The sequence below is a fragment of the Meyerozyma guilliermondii genome, genomic scaffold (genome assembly GCF_000149425.1).
Source record: "Meyerozyma guilliermondii ATCC 6260 scaffold_4 genomic scaffold, whole genome shotgun sequence".
In the NCBI taxonomy this organism is placed as follows: domain Eukaryota; kingdom Fungi; phylum Ascomycota; class Pichiomycetes; order Serinales; family Debaryomycetaceae; genus Meyerozyma; species Meyerozyma guilliermondii.
This window is the reverse complement of record NW_001809797.1, coordinates 1,034,105-1,060,857: the sequence shown is the minus strand read 5'-3', so window position 1 is coordinate 1,060,857 and position 26,753 is coordinate 1,034,105. Positions and strand designations below refer to the sequence as shown.

General features: G+C 41.7%; 10 protein-coding genes across 10 annotated transcripts; 4 read left to right on the top strand and 6 right to left on the bottom strand. All coding sequences in view use genetic code 12, as the record gives it.

Moving 5' to 3' along the window:
• Positions 1-10,352: 10,352 nt before the first annotated feature.
• On the bottom strand, positions 10,353-10,826 carry PGUG_03833 (uncharacterized protein; the record flags this gene model as incomplete). Its single annotated transcript, XM_001484402.1, has 1 exon — positions 10,353-10,826. One exon carries the CDS (start codon positions 10,824-10,826, stop codon positions 10,353-10,355), a length of 474 nt encoding a protein of 157 aa, XP_001484452.2.
• A 4,080-nt stretch (positions 10,827-14,906) lies between these two features.
• On the bottom strand, positions 14,907-16,205 carry PGUG_03832 (uncharacterized protein; the record flags this gene model as incomplete). Its single annotated transcript, XM_001484401.1, has 1 exon — positions 14,907-16,205. The coding sequence occupies one exon, from the start codon at positions 16,203-16,205 to the stop codon at positions 14,907-14,909; it is 1,299 nt and encodes a 432-aa protein (XP_001484451.2).
• Positions 16,206-16,300: 95 nt separating this feature from the next.
• PGUG_03831 (uncharacterized protein) lies at positions 16,301-17,311 on the top strand (the record flags this gene model as incomplete). The annotated part of the gene is made up of 1 exon (XM_001484400.1): positions 16,301-17,311. One exon carries the CDS (start codon positions 16,301-16,303, stop codon positions 17,309-17,311), a length of 1,011 nt encoding a protein of 336 aa, XP_001484450.2.
• Positions 17,312-17,461: 150 nt separating this feature from the next.
• Positions 17,462-18,229, top strand: PGUG_03830 (uncharacterized protein; the record flags this gene model as incomplete). The annotated part of the gene is made up of 1 exon (XM_001484399.1): positions 17,462-18,229. One exon carries the CDS (start codon positions 17,462-17,464, stop codon positions 18,227-18,229), a length of 768 nt encoding a protein of 255 aa, XP_001484449.2.
• Positions 18,230-18,233: 4 nt separating this feature from the next.
• Positions 18,234-19,982, bottom strand: PGUG_03829 (uncharacterized protein; the record flags this gene model as incomplete). Its single annotated transcript, XM_001484398.1, has 1 exon — positions 18,234-19,982. The coding sequence occupies one exon, from the start codon at positions 19,980-19,982 to the stop codon at positions 18,234-18,236; it is 1,749 nt and encodes a 582-aa protein (XP_001484448.2).
• Positions 19,983-20,169: 187 nt separating this feature from the next.
• Positions 20,170-20,736, bottom strand: SEC22 (SNAP receptor; the record flags this gene model as incomplete). The annotated part of the gene is made up of 1 exon (XM_001484397.1): positions 20,170-20,736. The coding sequence occupies one exon, from the start codon at positions 20,734-20,736 to the stop codon at positions 20,170-20,172; it is 567 nt and encodes a 188-aa protein (XP_001484447.2).
• A 570-nt stretch (positions 20,737-21,306) lies between these two features.
• Positions 21,307-21,969, top strand: PGUG_03827 (uncharacterized protein; the record flags this gene model as incomplete). Its single annotated transcript, XM_001484396.1, has 1 exon — positions 21,307-21,969. One exon carries the CDS (start codon positions 21,307-21,309, stop codon positions 21,967-21,969), a length of 663 nt encoding a protein of 220 aa, XP_001484446.2.
• Positions 21,970-22,142: 173 nt separating this feature from the next.
• GCD1 (translation initiation factor eIF2B subunit gamma) lies at positions 22,143-23,519 on the bottom strand (the record flags this gene model as incomplete). Its single annotated transcript, XM_001484395.1, has 1 exon — positions 22,143-23,519. One exon carries the CDS (start codon positions 23,517-23,519, stop codon positions 22,143-22,145), a length of 1,377 nt encoding a protein of 458 aa, XP_001484445.2.
• A 109-nt stretch (positions 23,520-23,628) lies between these two features.
• RPT4 (proteasome regulatory particle base subunit) lies at positions 23,629-24,885 on the top strand (the record flags this gene model as incomplete). Its single annotated transcript, XM_001484394.1, has 1 exon — positions 23,629-24,885. The coding sequence occupies one exon, from the start codon at positions 23,629-23,631 to the stop codon at positions 24,883-24,885; it is 1,257 nt and encodes a 418-aa protein (XP_001484444.2).
• A 33-nt stretch (positions 24,886-24,918) lies between these two features.
• On the bottom strand, positions 24,919-25,851 carry MRPL40 (mitochondrial 54S ribosomal protein YmL40; the record flags this gene model as incomplete). Its single annotated transcript, XM_001484393.1, has 1 exon — positions 24,919-25,851. One exon carries the CDS (start codon positions 25,849-25,851, stop codon positions 24,919-24,921), a length of 933 nt encoding a protein of 310 aa, XP_001484443.2.
• Positions 25,852-26,753: the final 902 nt, after the last annotated feature.

Below are 26,753 nucleotides of genomic sequence, written 5' to 3'. Positions count from 1 at the left end.
GGGTGCATGCATTAGGAAAATCCGATAACGCCGATTGACCCGGTCAATCGACGGCTTATACATTTTTGTTGATACAATCATAGTACCTCAAATTTGGCTGAACAGTAGTTATTTGGTGCCGGCTGAATAGACCATTGGTTCGACGCCTATTGCCAAAAATGCGAAAATGACACAATTCAAGGCGTACTATATTTAAATGTTATTTCGGAAGAGTTTTACTTCCGAGGCCCAGAGTTCACAGTATATCTCAGCATGCATAATGTTTTCTTACTCGCCAAGTCCTCCCCTCAGATAATTTCACAAAAAAATGGGGTATATGCATAGGTTGCATTAACAATAGCGGGGATCGTGAGTTCGGAACCCAAATGTTAGGTAATCGTGCAGATAGTGATGAAAAAAACGCTGGATGTCCTGCATCGCATTATTGATTGCGCCATCTACGACTAAAAATGTGGTCATAATATGCAGCAAATATTCCGTTACGAGTTGGTGTATGGATGCAACGCCGATTTTCCGAAACGATCTGCTGCAAGAGTATGCGGGGAGAGAACGTGTAGACCATTTTGTGGATTTTGAAAAGGAAAATCCCCCTATTTGTTACTATCGATCTCACTTGCTTTCGAACTTATCTTCCAGTCAAATCAAAATTAAATTTGGTTTATTCGTTTCGGAGAAATGAGTTCAAGGTTCGGATTATTTTTACACCCAATACCAACTTAATCTGGGTGATTTTAACTCTAAGATGCAAAGTATTCGGAATCGTCAGATTACGGCCGAGAATCCAACAATGCTGCGGCAGCTTGAAACAGGAAAAATTAAGTCCGAGATCCAACAAAAAATTCTAAAAATACGAAAAGAGTGGGGATGAAGACTTCAATTGAGGAGCTACTCCTCAAATCCTTCAGACAATTGTGATACGAACCTTGCTTGGCACTTACCGGCCACTATTGCGGTGTATGGACCTTTTCCACGGTTTAAATGAGAATTCTGAAAAGTTCATCCACCAACAAAACTAATAGTGAATGAATTTATGAACCAATTTCGTTTGGTTTACTTTAACCTTTTCAAGTGCCGTTCACAAAACCATAGTTAGGCAATGAAATATGGGGTATTTATATTTCTAGGAGTATGAGTAAGCGCCGGGAACCGATACTTTGTTAAGCAATTATTCCGCAAGAACGTCCAAAGTGGAATTCTTCGGTGTCTTTATCGGAACAGTAACACAGCTGGTTCACGTGTGTCATCAAGCGAGTGAAGCAGCAAAAATGTTCCAGTACCGTCAAGAGACCCTATAAAGCCAAGGATAAGGCCCTCATTTATAACCCAAATTTATTACCCCAATTATTAGACCCTAATTATTAGACCCTGATTTCCAATTTGACTATGCTAGCAAAGATTACAGGTGCCACCGATAGGAGAAGAGTTACCAACTTTTCAATTGCTTCAAGAATTTTTACTGGTTGGTGAGATCGGAAGAAAAAGCCAAAAACTCAAAAAAGCTACGGAAAAAAGTCCAGATGGTAATTGGACAGCTTGACGAATTGGACTGATCGAGGAGCAAGTTCGTGCAACTGAAATTTTTAATAATACTGCTAATATTGACCATGTTCCCAGTGCGGAAGTGTTCCGCAATGCATTGGCTGCGAAAAAAGAACCAACTATTTTCATTCATACTTAACTATTCTCATTCATACCTCAGGAACTTTAGTATTGGGTGAAACCTTCGATGCCAACAAACGACCCACACTAAAAGACTGACGAAAAGGCATTGACGAAATTAACCTGATTCGACGATGCTCCTCATCGGTCGACAAGCTCAACTTGGAAAGCCAGAAAAAACCGCAAGTCAAAACTGCTGTTATTTGTCCATCGCTTATTTTTGGTATCAGCCATGGCTACGACAAGGTCAATTCGGTCCAGATTCTAGAATTGATCAAGGCTAGTGTCAAGAACAATGGTCCATTTTCGGTGTATTCTGGAGAAGCTATCTGGAGTCATATTCACATCCACTTGGGAGAGCTTTATAAGGTGGTTCTTTACAAGCTCGTGGCGGTCGAGAACATTCCTTAGGGTAGAGGGGGCTATTATTTTGGTTCTTGGCTCCGAAGAATGAGCGTACTCCCAGTGAAGAATCCACTGAATTCGAGAATTTGGAGAAAATGTCAGAAAGTGAAAATTGTCAGAAAGTGAAATTGTCAGAAAGTGAAATTGTCAGAAAAAGTGGTGAGGTACTTTACAGAGGTAAACTTCTGAAAACTGACAAGGTGCAAGAACTTTAACCCGATCCAGTTGTTCAACTCAAGAATGGAGACGTATTTGCAACATACTACTGGGGTACTATTCCAGGTCTCGTGGTGACAATGACTATAAGATTGAATGAAAACCCAAGTTTGCTTTACTGACTAGTTTTGTGATGCGGTGGAACAGGATTTGGACCACTTGATCAAGATTGGAAAGTGAAGGAAACAAGAGGAAATAAAGATAGAGTTATAATGTAGTTATTTAATTTGAAATTGGCTCAAACCTCTTCCTTAGTCTCTTTCAGCTGCTCATATCTGAATAAGTCTGAAAAGTAACCATTTTATTGGAGATCAACAAGAATCTTATCCAGTTATAAGACCTATTTACTTCCCTACAAGCATACCAAGTTAATGAACGATTTTCGATCCATAACTTCCAGGTATAAGGTGGATCACATGTATTCACATTGAATTGATTATCTCAATATGCCGCTAAGAATTACAAGTTTACATAATTCGACAATATTAGATATAGTTTGATTCTGTGAGCGGTAGTCAATGAAAGCGAAACAAATTGTCACAATGCACACAACAACAGAAACAAACTTCAGCATAAACAATCCTAATTGCTCCCTACGTTGAAAGGAAGCTTTTGCAGCCCATATCCGTGTTTTTGTATACATCCCAAAACCGAGTGCAGCACCAAACCAGATATAACCCGAAATTCTAATCTCTTTTTTGACGATACCAGGGAATGCCCACGGAGATATAGTAAGGATTATCAAAATCACCTTGAGCACTCCAATCTTGATAACTCTCCAGTCATTCAGAGCGGCTCTAGTGGTTGTCAGTTTTACCATTTTATCAAGAAAAATTACAACAGTACAATGCGACAAGAGGTCTTTTATATGTAGGTCGTGTCCCGGTCGAATGCAACTTGAACGGCTGAGAAAGTGCAGCTATGCAATTAATTTTAATAGCAGAAAGTCATGTCTCGAAATTATATCATTGATCGCACTTAAGAGTGATTTATACTATACTCTATAAAATGTCAGTTATAAGCTTAGTAGATTTGGTGTTACGCTCCCTCAATTTGGTCGAAAGCAGCACCTTCGTATATATGCAGCCGCGTATCGTGAGGCTTGCTAGCTGCACGGCTGATTTTGCAACCAAGTAGGATGGTATGTGGTCACCATTCTTTGACGTTTCATGACTATGTTATGTCTTATAGATTGTGATACGGTGGTTTCTGAGTACATTTGAGCAGCTGAGTAACCTAAAATAGCTTCTAGTCCAAATGAGTCGGGTGATTGTGCATCTGCATTTATGCATCGCCTACATTAAATGGCACAATGCATGAAGAATCATAGGTCGTGGACTTAAAGGTCGCTCTTCGAGACGGACAGTACGTAAAATACAAATACTAACGATCATATTCATTCACTTATAAGCTCTAATATCATTGGTAAATAACAAAAAGCGAGAATCTTTGTAGTTGTATTACTCTGCATAGGGGTAGCCAGCCCAAGTCAAAAAACATATTGCTAAAGCTCCGAAGCCAAGCAAATATACGCTCATATGAGGTCCTCCGATTGGAAACTTATATCGAATGGAGGCGATTATGATATCGATCCAAATAGCAGTACCGATCACAAGACAAACTACAGAACTGATCCAGAGATCATCGCGAAGAGTCTCTACCTCATCAGTTTTCTTGTTGAAGTCATCTTTACAGTTAAGTGCCAACCCTAACGAGGCTGCATAAAGGAAGAATGCAAGGATCATTAACCATTCCCTTATTGTGTGCCTTTTTTTCTGCAGAATTTCGGCTCCAGTTTCTATTTCCCCAATAGGTTGTTTCGATCTTTTTTTCCACCATAGTTTCTTCAGTCAATTGTTTCTCCATTGGTGAACTAATTATCAGAGCTGCGATCAAAGCAACTTATAAGTAAACGTACAAATAATTTGCCAAACCTTAGTCGTGAAAAAAGGTGGTGGCTTATTATAGCAGCTCAAACGCACCTGAAAATAAATATCGTAGTGTCCAGCCTACTGGTTCTGCTATCTTTTTTACTCTAGTTAGTCCTTACACTTTCCGTGACTTCATTCTCTCAATTTTCCTTATACTTTCCTTTTCTTTCTCTTCCTCACTCTCTTTTTACGAAATAGGCAAAATTTTCACAACAGATCTGAAAGTTACCCAGTTGGGGTACATCACTGCTGTTTTCGGCCACCGGGCTCCTGATCCCGATCATGTAGGAACAAAGGTTGCATTGTACCACAGAATAACTGTAAATTAGTTGCAAAACTTTTCTTGGTCTGTTTTTCCGTAAAACTTGTCCAGTTAATAAGTCAATCATATGACTTCCATACACTCTATAAAGAGAAGAAAATTATGGGAAATTTAAGCAAAACAGTTTAGATTACTAGCTAGAACACTATTATGCTTCAAGAATTAAATCGAACGAGTCTAGGAAAATTTTGATCATGGATTGCATACCTTGAAGACACTGTACCACCAAGATGGCGTTAGTGGATTTCATAGCTCACACAACGCCCACGGTGAAGGATAACGCAATTAGCTCATAATCCAACAATATGATAGCAAATGCTCGATATTAGCAATTGTAGCGAAGGAATCGGACTGTGGTCCAGAATTTCAAGCCATTTCTAACCACTCCATTCACACGTAAATGATAAAGCAGATTTGTTTCCGATGTGCTGCCAAGAATTGTTAACAGACATGAAGCGAGAATTCTTGATATAGTTGGATTCTGCGATTGGCAGTAGAAGTAGAAAGCGAAAAGACATGTCACAAAGCATACGGCAGCAGATAATAAGCTATCCGTTAATGGCGCCTTATGCTTATAAGAAGCGTATTCGGAAAGTATCCGATTTTTCATGAGCCACGCATAAATCAATGCAAAACAGATCCAGAGATAAATTTGATCTCTGGATTCTCGGAGAAGACGGAGAACACGACCTGAAGTAGACAAAGGAATTCTGGAATACATTGCCACGCTAGTAACAGGTTTTCCAGAATCTGGGGCGTAGTTTCATCCATTCGAGGGGTAAACACTTCTCTCGTTTATGGTCTAGTCACTTTTCTCATAATCGCTTCCCTTTTTTGCCGAATCTCTTCTTTAAGTTGTCGATTCTCTTCAAGTTGTCGACTCTTTTCATTAAGTTGTCTAATCTTTTCTTCATTAAGTTGTCGTCTCTCTTCAAGTAGTTGTCGATTCTCTTCAAGTTGTCGACTCTTTTCATTAAGTTGTCTAATCTTTTCTTCATTAAGTTGTCGTCTCTCTTCAAGAAGTTGTCTAATCCCTTCTACCATTTGTTGTGGAGTCATTCCTTCCAATTGGAGTGGATTCAGCTCTTCCGCTTGCGGGGGAGTCATTCCTTGCACTGGTGGCGTTCTCATGATCAAGATGAAATCAAGTACAAATGCGAAAATATATTTTGCAACCGCGTTATGAGCCACGTGACAATTGTTGGATTATTAACCGATTACGTGATGATGTCTTTCACCGTGGGTGTAATGTTGCGTGAGCTATATCTATCTACTCGAACACTATATTGGTGATATAGTGCCTTCTAATAAGGCATCCGATCCGTAAACATCGATCAAAATCTTCTAGATTCAGTCAATTTATCCCTTAGATCCTATAATAGTTTATAATTAGTAATTCAAATTGTTTGCTTGATTCATTATTGAAAATTTTCTTCTCTTCAGAGCGTGGAACCATTACCCGGCGATACTGTCCTTGTGCCATATCACGATGAATATCTAATGGAACTCCTGCGTAGCTCAACAACTATCCATGCCTGAAATATAAAAAGCAGAAGACTTATTATGTCTCAAAATTAACTTCATTGATCTCACTAGGTATTCAAAAGCAATTAGGTGATTATCTACGCTGTAAGAATGCCAGGTAACAAGCGAAATAGTAGATCTTTTGGTTTTACATGTACACCTTGGCTCAGAAAAAGCTGCACCTTCGTATATATGCAGCTCGTATCGTGTGGGCTTAGCGCGCCGCGCGCGGCTGATTTTGCAACCAAGTAGGAAAGCTCACCAACCTTTGATGTCATGACTATGATATGTAGCCATTGTAAGTCAAGGAACCTAATGATGCAACGAACACCACAAGCCAAATCAAGTTCAATTCAAGTCCTCCTACTATAACCTTATATCGAATGGAAGCAATTATGCTATCAATCCAAATGGCATTACCCAAGACAAACTGCAGAACTGATCCGGAGATAACCGCGAGGAGCCTCATCATTTTTCTTTATGTCAGCGTTGTAGTAAGATGACATCGTCATGGAGGCTAAATAAAGGAAATATACAAGGCCCAATAAAATTTCCCTTATCGTGTGCCCAAGTTTATGCAGAGTCTCAGCTCCAGTTTCTGTAGTCATTCCCACAGTTTCTTCAGTCATTTTTCCCCCATAGTTTCTTCAGTCATTTTTTCCATAGTTTCTTTGGTCATTTTTTTTTCTTCTGTAGTTTCTTTGGTCATTTTTTTTTCTTCTGTAGTTTCTTTGGTCATTTTTTCTTCCATTTGTCAACTAATCAGAGGTGACCTGCGAAGCTCATTCATAAGTAAACATACCAATAATCTGCCAAACCTAGAGCCGTGAAAAAATTCGAAGCTTCCGCAGGTCAAAGCACCTGAAAATGACTATCGCACAACTGATCTTTTCTACTCAATTTCTTATACGTTCCGATCACTTCACTCTCTCAATTTCTCCTTCTACCTTCTATTTCACGCATACCCACTTTAAAGACCCAACTAGTTCCATTCTTTGTAAATGTAGGGTACTTTTTACTGTTCCACGGCAGGTGTGTTATTCCATATAAGTGCTCACAATTCTCAACATTTTAGAATTTTGCAAAATTTCCGTAATTTACTCTCCCACAGCAGTACCACTAGAGAACGTGGCCAACTTGCAATTCTATTAGTGATTGACGAGTAAATTTAGGAGGTACTTACCGTTATATTGACCAGTCCATGGTCAATTTTTTTGACTTTCGATACTAGCATTTCAAAGTAATAATCTGGCTCTCGATCTTTAATTTTCAGGATAAGGCAGAAAGAATTGTCTTGCATTCACATCGTAGCTCGTGAGTATTGCAATGAATTGATAAGTTTCAATTCTTGTTCAATAAAGCTAAACATATTTAGCTAAGGAGAGCGAATGTTGGATACCCAATTTTAGCGAAGGAAATGAACGGAGATCCACTCATTTCCAGTCAATTTAAGCCGTTCCAAACATTATTATAGCTCAGCATTATTTCACAGCTAATATGGCTAATAATTCAAACATCGAAAATCCCGGTTATAGTTGGTCTCTGTACTGGGAAGTAGTAAAGGTAAGCGAAAAAACATGCCAAAATGCACGCAACAATGATTAAGTTGAGTATAAACAATTTTGGGTCACGTCGAAAGGCAACGATTAGGGCATTCAACTCTCTTGAAATCATTACCACAAAAATGACTGTAATCACAAACCAGATATAATTCGGAACTTTAATCACTCTTTCAACTTCACCAGGGTATGCCTCCTGGCGTACCAGAAGGATATCTACAATCAGTAATAGTGTTGCATTCAAGTCTGCTCTCCAGTCATCCAGAGTCACGGCTGTAATTGTTGTAGTCGTATTTTCCATTTTTGATCGAAAAATTCAGAAGTATTAATGAGATGAAGGTTGAGATTTACGTGGTGCGAGCTACCCATATTTATAGCTGGTGGCAATGCGGGGTTACTTCTCCGTGATGGATGATGCATCACTTTAGCATCTAGACATTCTAAGACGAACGGTATCAAACATATATAAATCAGAAAACATATTTAACTAAGGAGAGCAAATGTTTGATACCCAATTTTAGCAAAAGAAATGAACGGAGATCCACTCATTTCAAGTCTAGCCATTACAAACACAAAATTACCAGAACTTAGCATATCTCATGATAAAGGCAACAATCACAGCTCGACATGAAGCATAAACATCAAATCTAGTTTCATACGTTGAATGTTCTAGCCGATAGTGGGAGTCGTACGATACCCACAAGCAAATAGCCAAAGTGAATAATCCGTGTAAAAATCTTTTTAATTGCTTACGTTTCAAGGAAGCTTTTAGGGCACCAAACTGGTCGATAGTTAACACCGCACACCAGATAAAACAAGTAAGCTCGGCTCCATCCGGAGCATCGATCTTTTCTTCGAAGAAATCATGGAACAAATATGGGACCCCATATAAAAAAATTAATGAAATATACCCAAATGGCCACATTCTCCAATATGGAAAGTCGGGCGTAGCTTGGGGTATAATTCCGGGCTTAGTTCCGGGCTCAATTACGTTCATTCCTTCCTTTTCTGGTGTCATATTTTCCATTTCTGATCAAGAAGTATTAATGAGATAAAGGATTGGAATTTATCCCCTGGAATGGGTCCCATATTTATAGCTTGGCAAAGCGGGGATACCACCAATTTTGCCACCGTATCTGCATGCAGATCAGAGGTCACCCTCCTTATCAAATGGGGTTGATGATGTATCACTTTATCATCGATAGACATATTAGCAGCCATAGGCACTGCATATAACACTAAACCCGGTGTTGAAATATGAGGTGTCCGCACCAATTCTCAAATCTAGCGGATTAGACGATAGAAGACGAAGATATCGTCGTCGAACTCCTAAGACTAATTAGTCGTCGTCTAGTTCAAGACAATGATCGCCGAGACGGAATATCAACACTTATGAACCGATCCGGCTGAATCTCAACCCAATGAGGAAGAATCGGAATCGGTTCACTCTTTGGAAATATTTTCGGAAACTTCCTAAACAGTCTACTCGACTGACTATAAATATGGGCTCATCCCATGATGAAGAATCATCGTTTAACTAATTAGTTAATAGTCATCAATTCTACAAACTTCCACTTCCTAAATTAGAATTACTTAATAATTGATTATGTCAGACCTGGTAGGATTTCAAGATCCGGGAATTCCTGCATATAACACCAACAAAACCTACGATCAATGGTCTTTTATCACCTAAATCCTAGAAGTAGAATACTTGATATAATCTCTTGAAATTGTTCATTGGCATCACTTGCTTAAAGTATTAAGAGCTCTAGAGTGATACTGTGAAAAGGTCGGTCATAAGGAATCCTTTGGTGTACTGGTGTACAATTTGTCTCGGTAAAAGCCACACCTTCGTATATATGCAGCCTCTTATCGTTAGGCCGCAGCGTGCGGCTGAATTTGCAACCAAATAGAAAGCTATGCTGTTTAAAAGGGGCAGTACGCTGACGAAAAATACAATTACTAAAGATAAACATATCAATTCACTGACTAGCTGCAAATATAAGTACTAAACGATGTAACGAAGAATCTTTATAGTTGTATTACTCTGCTTGGCGGTAGACATCGTAAACCCCATAACATGACACAAGCCACCCAATAAGACAAAGTAAGCTATAATTCATACACCATGGATCCTCATATCGAGGGGAATCCTTTACAATGTTTAACCAAAAACCAGTACATATCACATGAATCGCTATACAACACAACCAGACATATCCTCCAAACATTTCATCAGCCTGAAGTACTACCCAGCTAAGAAACCATATCATAGTAGTAAAAAGGTACATACCCTGCAACTTTAGCATGTCGCTTTGCTTAGTTTCTTCAGTCAAGATTGCCTTCACAATTTCAAGCATTTTTTCTTCCTTTAGGTCGCTGCGAAACTCGGGTTTTAAGTAAACGTATACAGCAAATAATCTGCCAAACCTAGAGCCGCGAAAGAAAGTGGAAGCTTTCGAAGGTCAAAGAACCTGAAAAAGACTCTGAGATAACTGATTCTGCTATCTTTTCTCCATTTTTCCTTATACTTTCCTTTCCTTCATTCTCTCGTTTTTTCTTAAACCTTCTGCTCTCTCTTCTTTCATGAACAGTATGTGGGAAGAACATACATTACTAAAGACAAAAACGAGAAAAAATGAACGGTGATCCACCATTTCTAGTCATTCTATACACAAAGTAATTTTACCTCAGCATATTCCTTTTTGATTTCATCTATTTCCTTTTCGTTTTCATCTATTCCTTTTTGATTTCATCCTTTTCGTTTTTGATTTCATTCTTCTCTGTGCTCTTCCGGGATGGGCAAGTTAATAAAATTAACATACTAATTACCTGAAAAACTTCACCATCAGTTAAATACTGTGGGTGGAGTGGTAAATCGATAATTCCGGATATAGTTATCTTCCGTGATGGGCAGAAGTAATTGAAAGTGATGCAACATGTCACAACGCATGTCACAACACAAATAAACCTGAGTATAATTTTTAATGGCTCACGGGAAGCCCTTACTGTATCCACCACTTTTTTACATATCACAAACAATGCAAAACAAAACCAGAAATAACTCCAACGTTTATTCGTTCTTATGACTTCATCAGGGCATTCCTCCTGGAGTCCGACATCAAGGGATTTCCTCTGGCGTTTTTTTTCTTCATATTTTCTAAGAATTTTTTCTTTCAATAGGAGGCTCCGGCGACTCAGAGTCGCCATGGTTTGTTCAGTCAAAATTTTGTCGATTCGAAATTATCAAAGGTGGCTGCGAAGCCCAGTTTTTAAGTAAATGTATACGACAATAATCTGCCAAACCGAAAGAAAGTGGAAGCTTCTATCAAAGCGTTCAGCCTACCTGTAATCTTTATACTCAATTAGATCGTTATACTTTCCGTTTACTTCATTCTCTTCTCAATTTTTCCTTACACTGTCCTTATTCTCTCTCTTCATAATAGGCAGCGTTCGCACGTGATGATATCCTTCACCGTGGGTGTAGTGGTGTAGTGGTGTACTGTGAGCTATGTGGAATCTACACCAACACTATATAGTGTCTCTCTTGAGGTATCCGATCCCTAAAGATCGATCAAAATCTTCCTAGATTCAATCGCTTTATCCTTTAGATCCTATAATAGTTTATAGTAATTTAAATTGTTTGCTTAAATTTCCCTGTTGAGAATTTTCTTCTCTTTATAGATTGGTTGCAATATTCTAAACTTTGGAGTTGCGAGCGCTTATGCATTAAAGCAGTAACATACCTACACTAAACAAGTATCTTACATTTACAAAAACGGAATTAGGGCAAGATTGTTTTCAGTTCCAGTTTCTATGGATTGGGTCTTCAAAGTGGGTACGAGTATTGAAATAGAAAGTATAAGGAAAAATTGAGAAGAGCATGAAACGGAAAGAATAAGAATTCAAGTAGAAAAGATAGCAGAATCAGTTGTGCGATAGCCATTTTCGGGTAAATTTGACCTGCTATAATTGTGAGTCTGCCACTTCCTTTCACGTTTTAGGTTGGCAGATTATTTGTCATATACGTTTACTAAAACCTGAGTTTCCCACCTCTGATAATTTGATCATAAATGAACAATACTACTGAAGAAACTATGGCCGAAGATTTGAAAAATGATAAGGCCAAATATCTGAAAAAGCATAAGGTCAAGATGACGGCAGTGTGTTTTGTGACTATGATCAAGATGTTTTTTGTCATGATTCTCATTGTAAAATGCATGGGGGCTATATCTGGTTAGCATTTCATTTGATCAATATTGCAATATGGACAGACCTCGTAATCGCTTGCATTCGACATAAGGAGCCACATTGGATTAAAGTCTTCTTTGCCTACGCTATGTTTTATTATGATATTATGCGATATGTATAGCAGAGTAATAAAACTCAAAGATTCTTCCCTCTCAATTATTTACTACTTAGCAGCTAGTCAGTCACCAAAAGCGACAAAGATTAAAACTGATGCTGCACGAATATGCGCACGATACGAGGCTGCATACATACGAATGTGCGGCTTCGAGCCAAATTGTGGGGTAACTCCAAAAGTTTACTGCTACGCTTATAACTGACATTTTAAGGTTTACCGGACTAATTAGAATTGACCTTGCACTATTATCGGCAGACTTGGAGTCTACCGAAAGTTGAGGCACATTACTGCTGATTTTGGCCTCCGTTCGTATTTGGTTCCGGATCCCGATCATGCAAAACCAAAAGGTAATGCCGGTTAATTGTAAAGTACATTAGTTGCCAAAGTCTGTAGGTACCATTACAGCGACAAGCTTGCAGTTAATATGTCAAGGTACTAGTAAAGAGATAAACATACTCAATTTCACTTATAAGCTGCTAATATCATTAATAGCAAAAGCGAAGAATCTTTGTATTATTCTGCTAGGCAGTAGCGAGTGAAAACCGCAAGACATGATACAAGGCACATGGCAAGCATTAATGAGTTATTTTCAATGCTTCTCCGTGACTGCGTATTTCGAATGGAAGCGATTACCATGTCTATCCATATTGCGGCCCCGATTGAATGAAAAGCTGCAGAACAGAACCAGATATAACCCCCAAGCTTGTTATCAGCGCGAAGTACTAACCAGCCACACCATAACATGATCCAAGTCACAACAACCACTGCCTCCATCTCGAGCTTATCGTTATACAGGGTTTCGGTCATAGTTTCTTCCGTCAAGTTTTCACCCATAGTTTCTTCAGTCAGCTTTAAACCCACAGTTTTTTCAGTCATTTTTCGAAAATATTAGTGCTTCGATAAATGCTCAGCTTAAGCGTAAAAAAAGCCTTAGATTCGGCAGGACAAAGCAAATTAAATGACTGAACAGTCTCACATCAGACATCTAGCGATTCTGTGTGTGAGCATTGAAGGATTTAGTGGATTACTAGCCGATGGCAAGTGTTCAACTAAAAACTTACTTGGGGGTCTGCGGCATTGAATAGCCGGAATTAGTTCTGTGATTCTCTATTGCAGTGTCCAGACAGCAGATCCGCCACCTCTTCTACTCAATTAGATCTTTACACTTTCCGTTTACTTCATTCTCGTCTTGATTTTTTCTTATACTTTCTCGTCTTATCAATACATCAATACATCAATACATCAGTACACCAATACACCCGTACACCAGCTCTATAAAATGGCTGCAAATTCGCGAAGCAGTTTTTTCTTTATCAATACTAGTCAGTTTGCTCAAATTCATTTATTGCTCAGTCGTCTGCTCAATACTTGCTTCCAAAAATTAAAATTCCACATACAGTTGGATTCTGGGATTGGCCGTATAATTTGAAGCTGATAGAAGCTAGGCACAAAGTATAGGCCAAGTGCAACCAAGTTGAGAGCATTTAAGATCAATGGATAGTGACCTCGAAAAACCCCGAGCCGAAGTCTTGTACCACGCACGCATAGCATTGCAATCCAGATCCAGTTGTCAAGCGGAATTTTAATCTCCATCTCGCCGAAGGGAGCATAAAATGCGACCAGGCTTGGACAAGAGATTAACACAATAAATCCTAACTTTAAATTCATTTAGCAATCAATAGCAAAGATATATAGTTGTAATGAAAGTATTACAGCTATATTTTTTGTGTTTGTGTCAAAGTAGAGTACAAATGCGACAAGGTCTTTTTTGATGCCTTGTCTAGTCAAAGGCTGTATGGCATTGTATGACTTACTAGAGGCATCCCATGCTACTGTCCATGCAATTCACCTCAATTCAAAAGCAGAATATCTCAAAATTGATTTCATTTTCTCACTTGCTTCAGTATTCAGAACAATTAGGTAATTTACACTATACCGTATAAAATGTCAGTTATAAGCGTCGTAGTGAATCTCCAAAGCCTCGTTGATTCATCTTCTCACCTTCTCTGACCCACACTCTAGGGTCAAAGTACTTCTTGATGGGCTTGCCATCTCCATCTGGGTTTCCAACTGCTTGAGGTAGTCTTGCTTCTTCAAAATGTAGTCACAAACACCGCTGAGGTAGGCGTATTGACAGTCAGTGTCCAAGTTGACCTTGACCACACCGTGGGTGATGGCGGTGTCGAATTCCTGTTGCGACGAACCGGATCCACCATGGAAAACCAAAAACAATGGCTTGTTCCTTAGCGCACTTTTGGTGCTCACCCACGATTTCCGGCTTCAATTGCACATTACCTGGCTTGTAGACACCGTGCACGTTACCGAAAGCAGCGGCAATGGAAAAGTTTGGACCAATTGGGGAAAGAGCTCGTAAACCTTGTATACGGTTTCTGGCAAAGTGTACAACGATTCCTTTTGCACGTTCGTTGTTGACACCATCTTCTTCACCACCAATGTTCTCCTCATCGGATTCTTCAGACAAATCCAACATGTGCGACGAGAACAATGGCTCACCAGTCTTCTTGAAGAACTCTTCATCAGCATCCAACATTCCATGAACCACATATAATCCTTAATCTTTTCAGGAGCGAGAAGTGCTGTCCAGCCATAATGAAACGTGATAATAGCCACATAAAACTCATGTTCCATCTCGAGCTTATCTTCTTTCAGATTTTTGGCGATAGTTTCAGTCATTTTTACCCCCACAGTTTCTTCAGCAATTTTTCTTCCATTGTGATCAGGAGCATCAAAGGTGCGCTTCGATAAAAGCTCAGCTTAAGAGTGAAAGAAAGCCTTAGCTTCTCAAGTCAAAGCACCTGAAAATGTCGATAACCGATTCTGATATCTTTTCTCCCCTTTCCTTATTCTTTCCTTATTCCTTCATTACTCTCAATTTTTCCTTATTCTTTCCTTATTCCTTATTCCTAATTCTTCCCTTCATTTCCCCAGTACGCTTTGGCCCGCAAGTACCCGAATCCAAAGTTGCAACCAAACACAACCACCGTGAACGATAACACCACCACCAACACTTTAAACCCTAATGGTTCAATCAAAGAATTGACTATCATACCGAGAGTATGAGCACTTACCAGGGACATGTTCCCACCACTAAATGGATCCTGGTTCATACATTTTTGCCAATGTGCACATGCCTGTTCCATGGCAGGAACAATGGTTTCTGGATCACATTGATTCTCGTGGTAAGCACGACGACAAGCAGCCATTTCCACAAGCCGGTGAGATGCTTCCTGTTGTAATTTTTCGCCAATATCATGCTTAATGGTGGTAATAATACTGTAGACAATGTATGCTCCCAATAAAATCGCAGCCATATTAACGACAAGCTGAAGGTACAGCGACAATACATACACTGTGCGGACCTGAGGACTCGACCGGCGATCCCAAGGATGGGGCATGATGATATCGTGTCTAGGTATCTGCAAAGTTTCTTGTTTCAGGATCTGTGATACTTGGCTAGAAATTGGCGTAGACTTTGAATGGGAAATTTGCGAAGTTTGTCGTTTCTTTGACTTCAATTGCGTATCCCTTTGGCGTATTTTCGACTCGAAAGGATTGTAATAATAATGGTGGTGGTGTACCTGGACTCCATTGAGATGATAACTGTTACCAGACCCCACGCTCTGTGTGCCCAAATTGCCCAAAGATTGAGATTGAGACCCAAAAGAATGAGTTACCGGAGAGTCCTGCTTGAAAAACAGACGTTCAACCTTGTCTTGGAAAACACTAAGGTTTTTTGGAGGAACCTTGGCAAGAGCGGTTGCATTTTTGGACGTATCGAACTCATAGTCAACGCTATCGTTTTGATTTTCTCGATCGGTTTCGTCTTCTGAACCCTCTGCCGTAATATTATCTCCCGGAGCAGGCAATAAAAGTTGTTTGCCAACTGCTAAACGAGCACCTAGTTCAGTTGGAGAAAGTATACCAGCAAGAAAACTGGTGGATTCGTGATCTGAGCCCTCAAAAGTGCTATTTTCCTGACCGTCGGAACCTGGTGCAACTTCTAGTTCCTCATCTGTATCGCTATCATAGCGAAGTGGTGTAGAAGAACCGCCTAGACCACGGTGAATATCTCCAGAAGACCCTTCAATTTCTGCATCTTGCAGGTAAGTTGAGTCGTCTCCGGGAACATATCCGTAATTGTCTATGTCCATATAGTCATCTTGCAGCGTTTCGTGGAGCGAAAGTGACTGGAACCTGTCCATCGTCGTCAGGTGTTATTATTGTTTTAGCGCGCAAGATTGATTTTTTGTTGATATTTCGCGACCATTTGGCTCATCGCGATGATCTCTCCACAGTAATGGCCAAGAAAAAGACAGAAAAACAAAAAGACTTTGTCAAGCCCAAGCTACGGGTTGGAAAGACAAAGGCAAAGCCCGATAATCACACAGATACTTCGTTTGTGGCCAAATCCATCTCGCTTCCCAACCAATCCATCGCCCAAAAGTCCGATAAAAATGACGAAAAAGACTTTCTTCACCAACTTTCTTTGACAAAACACCATTCTAGCACAACCAGAAAGGAAGTTTTGAAGTCGATTCTGCTGCAACTTCCTTCAAACCCATCACTTTACAAGCAAATTCTTTCAAGTATCATGCCTCTCGTTCACGACTCATCTCAACAGGTTCGAGAAGAAGTTGCTTCTTTGCTTCAAAAATGCGCCGAAACCCAGTCTGGTCTCCTCGATTTGCACATAACTTCCGTAATCCTCTTCGTGCACTCGGCAATGTCTCATATCCAGCCAGATATAAGAAGCTCATCCACCAAGTTTTTGGACATAGTTCTCCAGCACGCCCTGGAAGCGGTGGCTCGCTCGTACTTTGTCAAGACACTCAGATCCTTTTTTACGATTATGTCGTGGAACTTGCGTGACGACAAGAAGTCTTTGTCTCTTGCAGTTACCACCAGTTCGTCAATTGGAGGAACATCCAAGAAAGCCAGAGTGGGCCATTTAGCAGTACTTTTGCGGTTTTTGGAGTCCACGCTCTTCCAGAAAACGGCAGAAACCACACTGGTTCCTATAAACTACATCCATCCACAAACAAGCCACTATATGTTGCCTACAAACCCTCATCCATATGCATCACTAAAGCTCTTCACCCAAGAAACTCCACAAGCCGACGATATGTTTTCGTTGGCTTCCCTAGAGTCTTTAGCCACTGACGATTTGGATACTCGGCGGAAAATTGTCCATGATGTATTCCAAGAACCATTGAGGAAGAATTTGACCAACTTGGTTAAAGAAGGCGGTGAGGTTGGACGAGAAGCCAAATCGTGTTTGGGCGTTTTGGATAGACTAGAAAGTTCATGATTGCATGGAGATGATAGAGATACAAGATATAGAGTGAGGAATATAGAATGAGGTTTTTAGCCTAGTATTGTAGGTACCTTTTTACCTAATTTTTCTGAACTTTTTCGCAGTTTTTGTGGGGTAAATTTTTCACTGTGCGTTGAATTAAAGATGTTACGGACTCTGATTTTTACAGTTCGCCATGCTCTTCGGGGCTCACTTACGACCCATACTACCGCCTACTGGTACGCTACTCACTCATATCGTGCTTTTGGCACCACAACCTCGTTATTAGCAAAAGCCAAAAAAGTGAAAAATTCAAAAGTGAAAAATACAAAAGGTAAAGAAGATGACGCTGAAGAGGCAGGGGAAACCCCAGAAATAGACTTTGACGATGCTAAACGGAAGATGAACGAGGTCATTGAAAAGTTTTCCAAACTGGCTAACGAGGCTAAACTTGGAAGAACAAGTCCACTGATCTTTGACCATTTGAGTGTCGACACCGAGTTTGGTCCTCAGCCATTTACGTCAGTAGCACAAACTTCCATCAAAGGTCGAAATTTCTTGATCACTGTGTTCGACACGGCAAACTCCCAGAGTATCATCAATGCGGTTTTGGGCTCCAATCTCAATATGAACCCACAAGTTGATCCTTCCAACAAGCTGGCACTCAAGGTTCCATTGCCGCCATTGACGGTCGAGTCGAAGAAAGAGAGCGCCAAGCAGCTCAAGGGAGTATACGAGAAGTTCAAAAATGGCTCTGGCAAACTCACATTGGCATCTATAAGAGCGGAAGTTAGAACCAAGTTCACTAAGAAGAAGAAAAAGTTGAGCGACGACGAAGAGAAAATGTTGAAGGACTTTGAAAAGTTACACAAGGAGTATGTGGATAAGTTGTCGGACTCGTTCAAGAGTGCGGAGCTGGTTATATTGAAGTAGATATTCAAAAAATGGCCTCTTCCAAAGTCAACCGTCTGATATTGTTTCGACACCACTTTATGATGGTCATACTGGTGTTGATGAGGTCCTGTGATACAATTGAGTGGTTGCACAAGCTGTAGAACTCGTAAGAAGTATCGGAGAGCCGCAAACCAGTGACAGACCAATCGTCAAAGTTCCATTTTAAATATGTCAATTTTTTGTCTGGGGACTCTGGGTCGCCTATAGGCTCGCTTTTTGAATTGTACAACGTAGAAAGAAACTTTGTTAGCTGAATAGATGCCGCTGAAGTGCCATTAGCACTCCATTTAGCCATATCACTGGAAATGAACTGATTATGCTTTACCAGCTTGAAGACAAAGTGGTCTACCCCAACAGGATATTGAGTGCTGGATACCAAATCGTCGCTGAGACCACATCTAAGCAGTTCACTCCAGGTGATGTCGTTGAGAATGTTATTTGCTATGGTTTGCATTGTGTCAAATGTATTTTTGTTGCTGCTTAAAAGCACAATTTGAACTGGTTGCGGCGGAACATTCTTACCATCCACAACCACATACGAAGCCAAGTCGAAATTTTTGATGAATGCGTAGAGGAAGCCATTGCTGTTGAAATCTGGCATGCACACGGGAATCCACAAGTCCTCTGACGAAGAATTGCCGTCTGAAGTGACAGAAGAAATGATGTAGGTGAGAATTGAAAGGTCTCTGTGAGACAACTGGTGATTTTTGGGACGAGCAAGTCCAATGATTTTGTTGGGTGGAGCCACTAGAAGACTGAACAAGAGATCGCTGACCACGTCGTCGTGTTTTGACAACGATAAGACCGACCTTGTTTCTGGTTCTTTAATTTTGCGGCACGACTGAAGAACACCGTTAAGTTTCTTTCGAACCGTATTTGTTATGCGAATGCTCGGCAACGCCGAGTCAAGTAGATGTGAAGTGAAGAACTCGAGCCCACACACACCCAGTATGCCCATTTCCACAATTTGACCATATGACAATTGGGTGCAAATTCCATCGAGGTTTTGAAAATCCAACGCAGTCAACACTTTGCGGAGATCGTAGTTCATTCTGTTTTGGTAGCTGCGAGTTATCGCTGGTTTGGACAATATGGAGAGCAAGTAGCTGTAAATATACTCGAGTTGCAGTGCAAGATGGGTTTTGTTCTCGTGATATAGTTTGGACACAGCCACTAAAATAAGTGGTTCTCGATTATAAATGACAATTTGCAGCTCACCATAGTTTATGTGTTGCAATTGCTGGTCCATGGTTTCCTCCACAGAAGATACGAGTGCTGTAATTAAACCCATGAATCCCACTATCACCTTGTCGGCACCATTGAGCGAGTAGATTGGTTTTCCAGCATTGGAAAGTACAAAAAAATGCTTGAGTTTGTGGTGGAACACCTCTTTCTGGTCCAGTCTGCTCAGAAGCACGTACTTTGTCAAAAACTCGTCATTTGGCACGTTTTCACAACTTGCCAAATTCATCTTCGCAAGCGAAACTTCGTCGCCGTTATTCGGAGACCTGTCTTTTCGTATATAAGAGTGCAAGATGCTCTGGAGATCCTCTGTGTCGTCGTCTTCATCGGGTTCTTCAGCTGAAACCACAGAAGTCAGGGGCTGAATTTCGTCTGGTGTGGAACTTATATTGCTGACAGTGAGCTGAGTGGTGGCATCGCTCGCCAACTCTGAGGTGTGTTTAGGAAGAATAAGAGACTTCTTGGAGCCCAATTGGGGCCGGGGGAGCATACGAGGTGGAGTGGTGGAGTGGTGGAGTGAAAATTGGGAAAATTGTGGAAACAGTGGATACAGTATAAATAGTAATTATTGATTCTTTCGCGAGTGCGAATTCAAATGATTAACTATCGTACGCTAGATATAGTCATATATAGTCAATTGTATTAGTAGTAATGGTGATAGCATATAGCGCAGTTGTTTATCGTCTCAACAACATGTACCACACCAAAAACAAAAACAAAATCAGCACTCCCACCACTGGAATATACTGTCTCAACAATGCATCAAAGTTGATTTTCTGGGCCCGCTTTCTATACTTGATGGAGTCGTTACGCAAACTCGACGACAAGTCGCTCATCTTGTCCAACGAATCTCCTCGGTAAAGCAAATCCTCGATATTCTTTGTCATCACCTTCTTGACATCGGCCAAGTCGTTGTTCAACTTGTCCAAATTGGATTGTGCTCTTTGGTCCTGATAAAGTTTTTTCGTTTTGCTCAAGAAATTATCGAACGAACTGAACCCAAAGGGCCGTGCTGAAGCCAGAAGAGCTTCCTGGCCATGGGAATTTTCAAACTCGTGTGAGACTTCAGCAAGGTAGGAAAACGCAAGTTTACGAGGATATGTTTTGTCACAAATGCACAAGTATATGATTTGGTTGGAGATCTGGTAGTGCAAGTTGTAGGCTCCGGACTCGACGGTAGCCTGAGGTTCGGAATTGGGAGTGATTCTGCTAATAAGAATCTTACATTTCTTCTTCTGTTCCATCAAACCAGGATCCTGGTTATCGTCTACAGAGCCACAAAGGGGAAGAGCTGGGTTAGCTGGGGGAGTATGGATGAGCGGAGAATATGGTACGTACCGTCATATCGATATATAAGTGTCGATTTGACCATTGTGGATGCGATAAAGAAGTGAGGCCAGGTGGAATATGAGAGTCGGTGCACGGGTGTGAAAGTTGAGGAGCGAAGCGACGAAGCGACGAAGCGACGAAGGGAAGGAAGTGGGAAAGTAATGGAGTTGAAAAAAATTGGAATGGGGATTGCAATTGACTGGATTGTTATTACTGAATTGCTGTTGAAATGGAATTAAATTATGATATTTACATGTTTTGCAACTATACGCAAACTTTATAAAAAGCTTTAGAAACGACTTAATTTCTATTTGTTGTCTCAATTGACCTCTTCTACTACTTTTCATCCACTTTAACTCATTTTTTATTTATTTTCATTTCCCATCAACTTTCTTTCCACCTCGTCTCCTCGTCTCCTCGTCTTCCTCGTCGCTCGCACCCGTGCACCACCGCGCTATCAAATCGCTCCCTCTCATCACCTCTTTATGGACCTTTCCAACTTATCGTCAGACCTACCGTCTGCACCCTCCGTGCAACAGCAAGCTACAGAACGGTTGTCGCGGGAACTAGCATTGGAATTCAAGAACGCAGCGAACGCTGTGGCAGCATTATACAACAGTCATGAACCAGAAGAAGCAAAGTCAGAATTTTCGAACGCTGCAAAAGCAGTCACAAGGCTCTATAGACTTGCCAACAAGAAGCTGGTGAGTGCAGCAGACCAGGGGTATACCGATTGTTTGGATGATTTGTTGGTGGCAATTGCAAATGGTGAAGATATTGAAGATTGGGCATTGACGAGACGAGCAGAAATACGCAAACAAGATCAAGAAGATTTCGACGAAAAGGAAAAGAACGGTTCGGAAATGGCTTCGAGTCCCGTTACTGAATCCCAGTGCCTACCCGAACTTGTGGCTCCACTACTTGAAAACTCTCGTCTTCCTAACCATGTGTTTTCTGCCCCAGCGCAATTGGCGGCTCCCCAGCATTTTTACCCGGGAATACCCCCTCCTTCTGTAGCACATTCTATCAAGCAGAGAGCCAGTATACGGCGAAAGCCGCGGATCAGCAAGGAAGAGCCATGGAGCAAGGCAGATCTTGGCTCGGACAGCGACAGCGACAGCGGCCGCAAGCGGCGGAAGAATGAATAGGAAAGGAAGAGAAGGAAGAGAAGGAGAAGGAAGAGAAGGAGAAGGAAGAGAGAAAACGAAGAGGGAGAACTTTATTCTTCTTTCCACTTATAGAGCATTTAATGATTAATGATCCTGATTGCATTATTTACCAGGCTTAGAGCCCATGTCTAGAAATTCAGACTATCGAGATTCTAATACCCAAACAACCCGTCGGCATTATCGTCGTACTCTCCTTCGTATTCGTAATCGCTCTCGTCGCTAGACCCCGATTCCGAGTCGGAATCTGACTCCAACGCATCTTCGTCCAACCCGTCAAGTGAAAGACATAACAAGGTATCTCCCTTGGAATTGGTTCCTCCGACGACATCGTTGGTGCATTCCACATAACAATTGACAAGACGGACTTTTCCACGAATAATAGCACCTTTTCCAATAATACAATTTTCCAATTGTACATCGTTTTCTATAACCACACTATCCATCACAAGACATCCTGTTAATCTGACTCGGTCACCAACCTTGCAGTCTCGTCCCACCACAGTTCTCTTGACGTTGGTCTTCTCTCCAAGGGTGGTATTAGGTCCAATAAGAGAATCGATACCCACCGCCGAACGAGACTGTTTGTCAAAACTGGCATGACTTTGGCCTTGTTTTCTGGCCCGTTCCTTCATGAAATGTCTGTTAGCCTCCATCAACACAGAGGGGTGGTTGCTGCGGAAAAACATCGCTTGCTCGGGGAGAATTGTGAACCCAACAGTATCGAGCGGTTTCTTGTGCTTCCATGAACGTCGAGCAAAATCTCGTACAACTTTGGCTACGGATCTGGTTTTGAAGTACAGATCACTGAACTTGGTGCGGTGCGACTCAAACACTCTTGTTATGGCGTCACTGGACCCGAAAAAGATTCCTGAGTCCAATAACCTGGTACTGATGCGAGAGTTCGGATACCGCCAGCACATTTGTGTGCGTATCTGAAGAGATTTATGAAAGTTGACGTCTTCTGCCGAGTAAGCGTCCAAGAGCTGGGAATTAGCATTATCGTCAAGGCTGGGATCTGTGTAGAAAGTATAATTTTTTGGGAAAATTGTAGATTTTTTGTCCTCGATGTCCAACTGATTGCGGTAACAAACAGCCAATCCGACGTCTGTGTCGGCCTTATTGCGGTACGCCTCGATGAGAACCTGTGGAGGCAAGTTTGTAATGAAGTCACAGGGCAAAACCACAAAGTCTTTCCTGTGGATCAACTTTTGTTGGAACATATGGTACAATGCGTCACCTGAACCTTCAACAGAAACGTCCACCACGTCAATTTTACACCGCCATTCTTGATCAGCGCCCACCTGGGCCTGATACGCGTCCACAGCAGCGGCTATTTCCAGTTTATCTTCGCCATTGCAAACAAGAGTCACCAGTGGAAAAAATGCCTTTTGGCACCAATCCAAAACATATTCCACCATAGGTCTATTAGCCACGGGTAAAAGAGCCTTGGGCACGCCCGTCGACCTCACTTTCGTAAACGGTGCTAGGCCATGGCCCTTGCCACACAAAATTATTGCCTGGAACTCCATCAACTGGGTTAGTTCATCGATCGCAAAACCTAAGCTGAGGTGTTGGTTTACACCGGTGCACCCGCTGCCTGGTACTCCAGATTCAAAATCGCGAACCCGCCGCCACCTAATGGCAGAAGAAGACCCGCTTTTGGCAGCGTTAAACGAAGAAAACGGCGATCGTGGCGCCACTTCCGCATCAGATCCGGCCCCAGAAGTCGACACTGAACGCCAGAGGGCGCTTTCTCGTTTCAAAGACAAACTTTTGGAACATCGTCGATGGGACGCTCGACTCAAGGAGTTGCGAATGAGTATACGAGATCTCGACAAGGACTACGACAAGACAGAAAACGATATCAAGGCGCTCCAGCTGGTGGGCCAGATTATTGGGGAGGTGTTGAAACAGTTGGATGACGAAAGATTTATTGTAAAAGCATCGTCGGGGCCACGGTATATTGTCGGGTGCCGTAACACAATCAAGAAAGAAAGTCTCAAAAATGGAGTACGAGTGGCATTGGACATGACCACGTTGACCATCATGCGGATCTTACCTCGTGAAGTGGACCCATTGGTGTACAATATGACCACTTTTGAGCCGGGTGAAATATCGTTCAACACCATCGGTGGATTGACCGAACAGGTTCGTGAATTGCGTGAGGTGATTGAGCTTCCGTTAAAGAACCCCGAGCTTTTCACCAGAGTGGGTATCAAGCTGCCCAAGGGAGTGTTGCTCTATGGACCTCCAGGAACCGGTAAGACATTGCTCGCCAAGGCAGTGGCTGCCACCATCGGTGCCAACTTTATATTTTCCCCTGCATCGGCCATTGTCGACAAGTATATCGGTGAAAGTGCCCGTTTAATCAGAGAGATGTTCGCCTACGCCAAGGAACATGCCCCATGTATCATCTTCATGGATGAAGTGGATGCCATTGGTGGACGTCGTTTCAGTGAGGGAACATCGGCTGATCGTGAAATTCAACGTACTTTGATGGAGTTGCTCAACCAGATGGACGGTTTCGATACATTGGGCCAGACAAAGGTTATTATGGCCACCAACCGTCCCGACACATTAGATCCTGCGTTGTTGCGTGCTGGTCGTTTGGACCGTAAGATCGAAATCGGCTTGCCTAACGAGGCTGGTCGTCTTGAAATCTTCAAGATCCACACATCCAAGGTATCGAAGCAGGGCGAGTTCGATTTCGAGGCAGTCGTTAAAATGAGTGATGGGTTCAATGGTGCTGATATTCGTAATGTTGTCACCGAGGCAGGGTTCTTTGCTATTCGGGACGAGCGAGACTACATTATACAAAACGACCTCATGAAGGCGGTCCGTAAGGTTGCCGACGTCAAGAAGTTGGAGGGCAAGTTAGACTACGAGAAGTTGTGATATAGGATGATTAGCTACTTCTATGTACAGTTTCTACTCTTGGATTTTGGGGTCTTTGGGGATCTTTTGTTGAGACAACGCCTCCAAGTGGCGCTTCATAGCGGGACTCTCTATCGTCTCCATGTGAGCAGCAATGCGTTCGCCAATAAACTCTTTGATTTCATCACTAAGAGGCTTGTATGTCTTTGGAGGTTCTGCCGCTTTTTTGGCGAGATATATCTTCTGTTCGTCAGAGAGCGGCATGGAGGGTGCATTCATCTTTCTGGCTTGGATTTCAGTGAGCACTCTCTTTTTATGGCGGGAATATGGAGTTCTCAATTGCGAGAGAGCATCTGCTGGAACTGGTGAAATAGCCAAGGATTGAAGTTCGTAGGTCTTTTCAAGCACCACTGGTTCCTTGGTGGAGAGATAGTCATCCTTGGGCTCCAGCGGAGGATTGGGCCATGGAATTTCGATGGTTTTATGATGCTTGACAAACCTGCGAGGAAGCCATTGTTTGTACCTGTCGTCGTAATACTTGTCACGATACTCTATATCGTCAGCCACCACATAGTACACCTTGCCGTTCTCATCCTTGTCCTTGGCGGCAATTTTGATGGAGCTACGTGGAACATATTCTGGGTAATCCATGAGATGACTGTTCTGGTGCTCGACCCAATTCTGAGGAGGAATGAGTTTTTTGGAAGTTACGTCGGCCAAAAGCACCGAGTCAAGTTCAGGAGAGTACTGGAAGATTTTGGAGATGGTTCCTTTCTTCTCGCCCTCGGTTATATACGCCAAATCTCCGCTAGCCAATCCGATCTTGGCGAGGTCGTTGCGACGCTGATTTTTGGGAATGGGCCACTGCTTCGTTTCAAACGTGGGAAGGGTGTACCTGTTTGTCTTGGCGAGGTAGACATCACGTAACGCCTTTGGGTACTTGTCTATGTCCCTCTGGAACCGCTTTTTGGCAGTGTTCCACGACATGATGTGTTGAGAAATGGATGAAAAATTAAAATTGTTCAAACCAGTCTGGTGTATGGGCGTATAAGGTATAATACATTAGAGGCTATTCTGTACATATGTTTATGAATTCCTGTTCGTTGACTGTGTTAGTGAGCTGTTGTGGTTTGTAGTTCTGGTTTACTTACTTTCTCCATCTTCATCGAGATCAAATTCGTCAATCATGGCCCGTAGTTCGTCATCGGTGAGATTTTCACCCAATTCTTTTGCTACCCGTCGCAAGTTACGAAGACTGATTTTGCCCGTGTTGTCGTCGTCGAAGAGCTTGAATGCTCTGCGGATCTCGTCGAGGGGATCTCTTTTGATTATTTTTTCACCGACTGTGTTAGTAGAGAAAAGATGAAGGAAAGAAAAAGAAGAAAGAAAATCACAGAAAGAAAAAGACAAGGAGTATGCCAGCGAGCAATTGCCCACTAGTAAACAAATCTGTCATAAATCCCAGAACTTGGCATCGAAAAAGCGATACTAAATCACACTTCATCTCTTTTCAAGTCGTATTCATTCTCCTTTTTTTTACGTACCTGCTTGGAAAAAGTTCTCGTATGTGATCAAATTGCGGTCGTCGGTATCGTATTCGTGTATAATATCCAACACTTCTCGTTTGGAAAGGTCGAAGCCGAGTGCTCTGAACGCGACCTTGAGTTCGTGGTAATCCAAACACCCGTCGTTATTCATATCGAAAAGCGAAAACGCTTCTCTGATTTCTTGTTTCTGCTCATTGAGTAGCTCTTGTTTCAAATTGCTGGCATTGCGCTTCTGAGGAGTACTCATAGTTCCAGACCAGGTTGTAACGACTACTAGATGTGTTTTGAGATAAACGCGATTGTCAGTTTACATGCAGTCCATTTCGATTTGAGTCGCTAAAT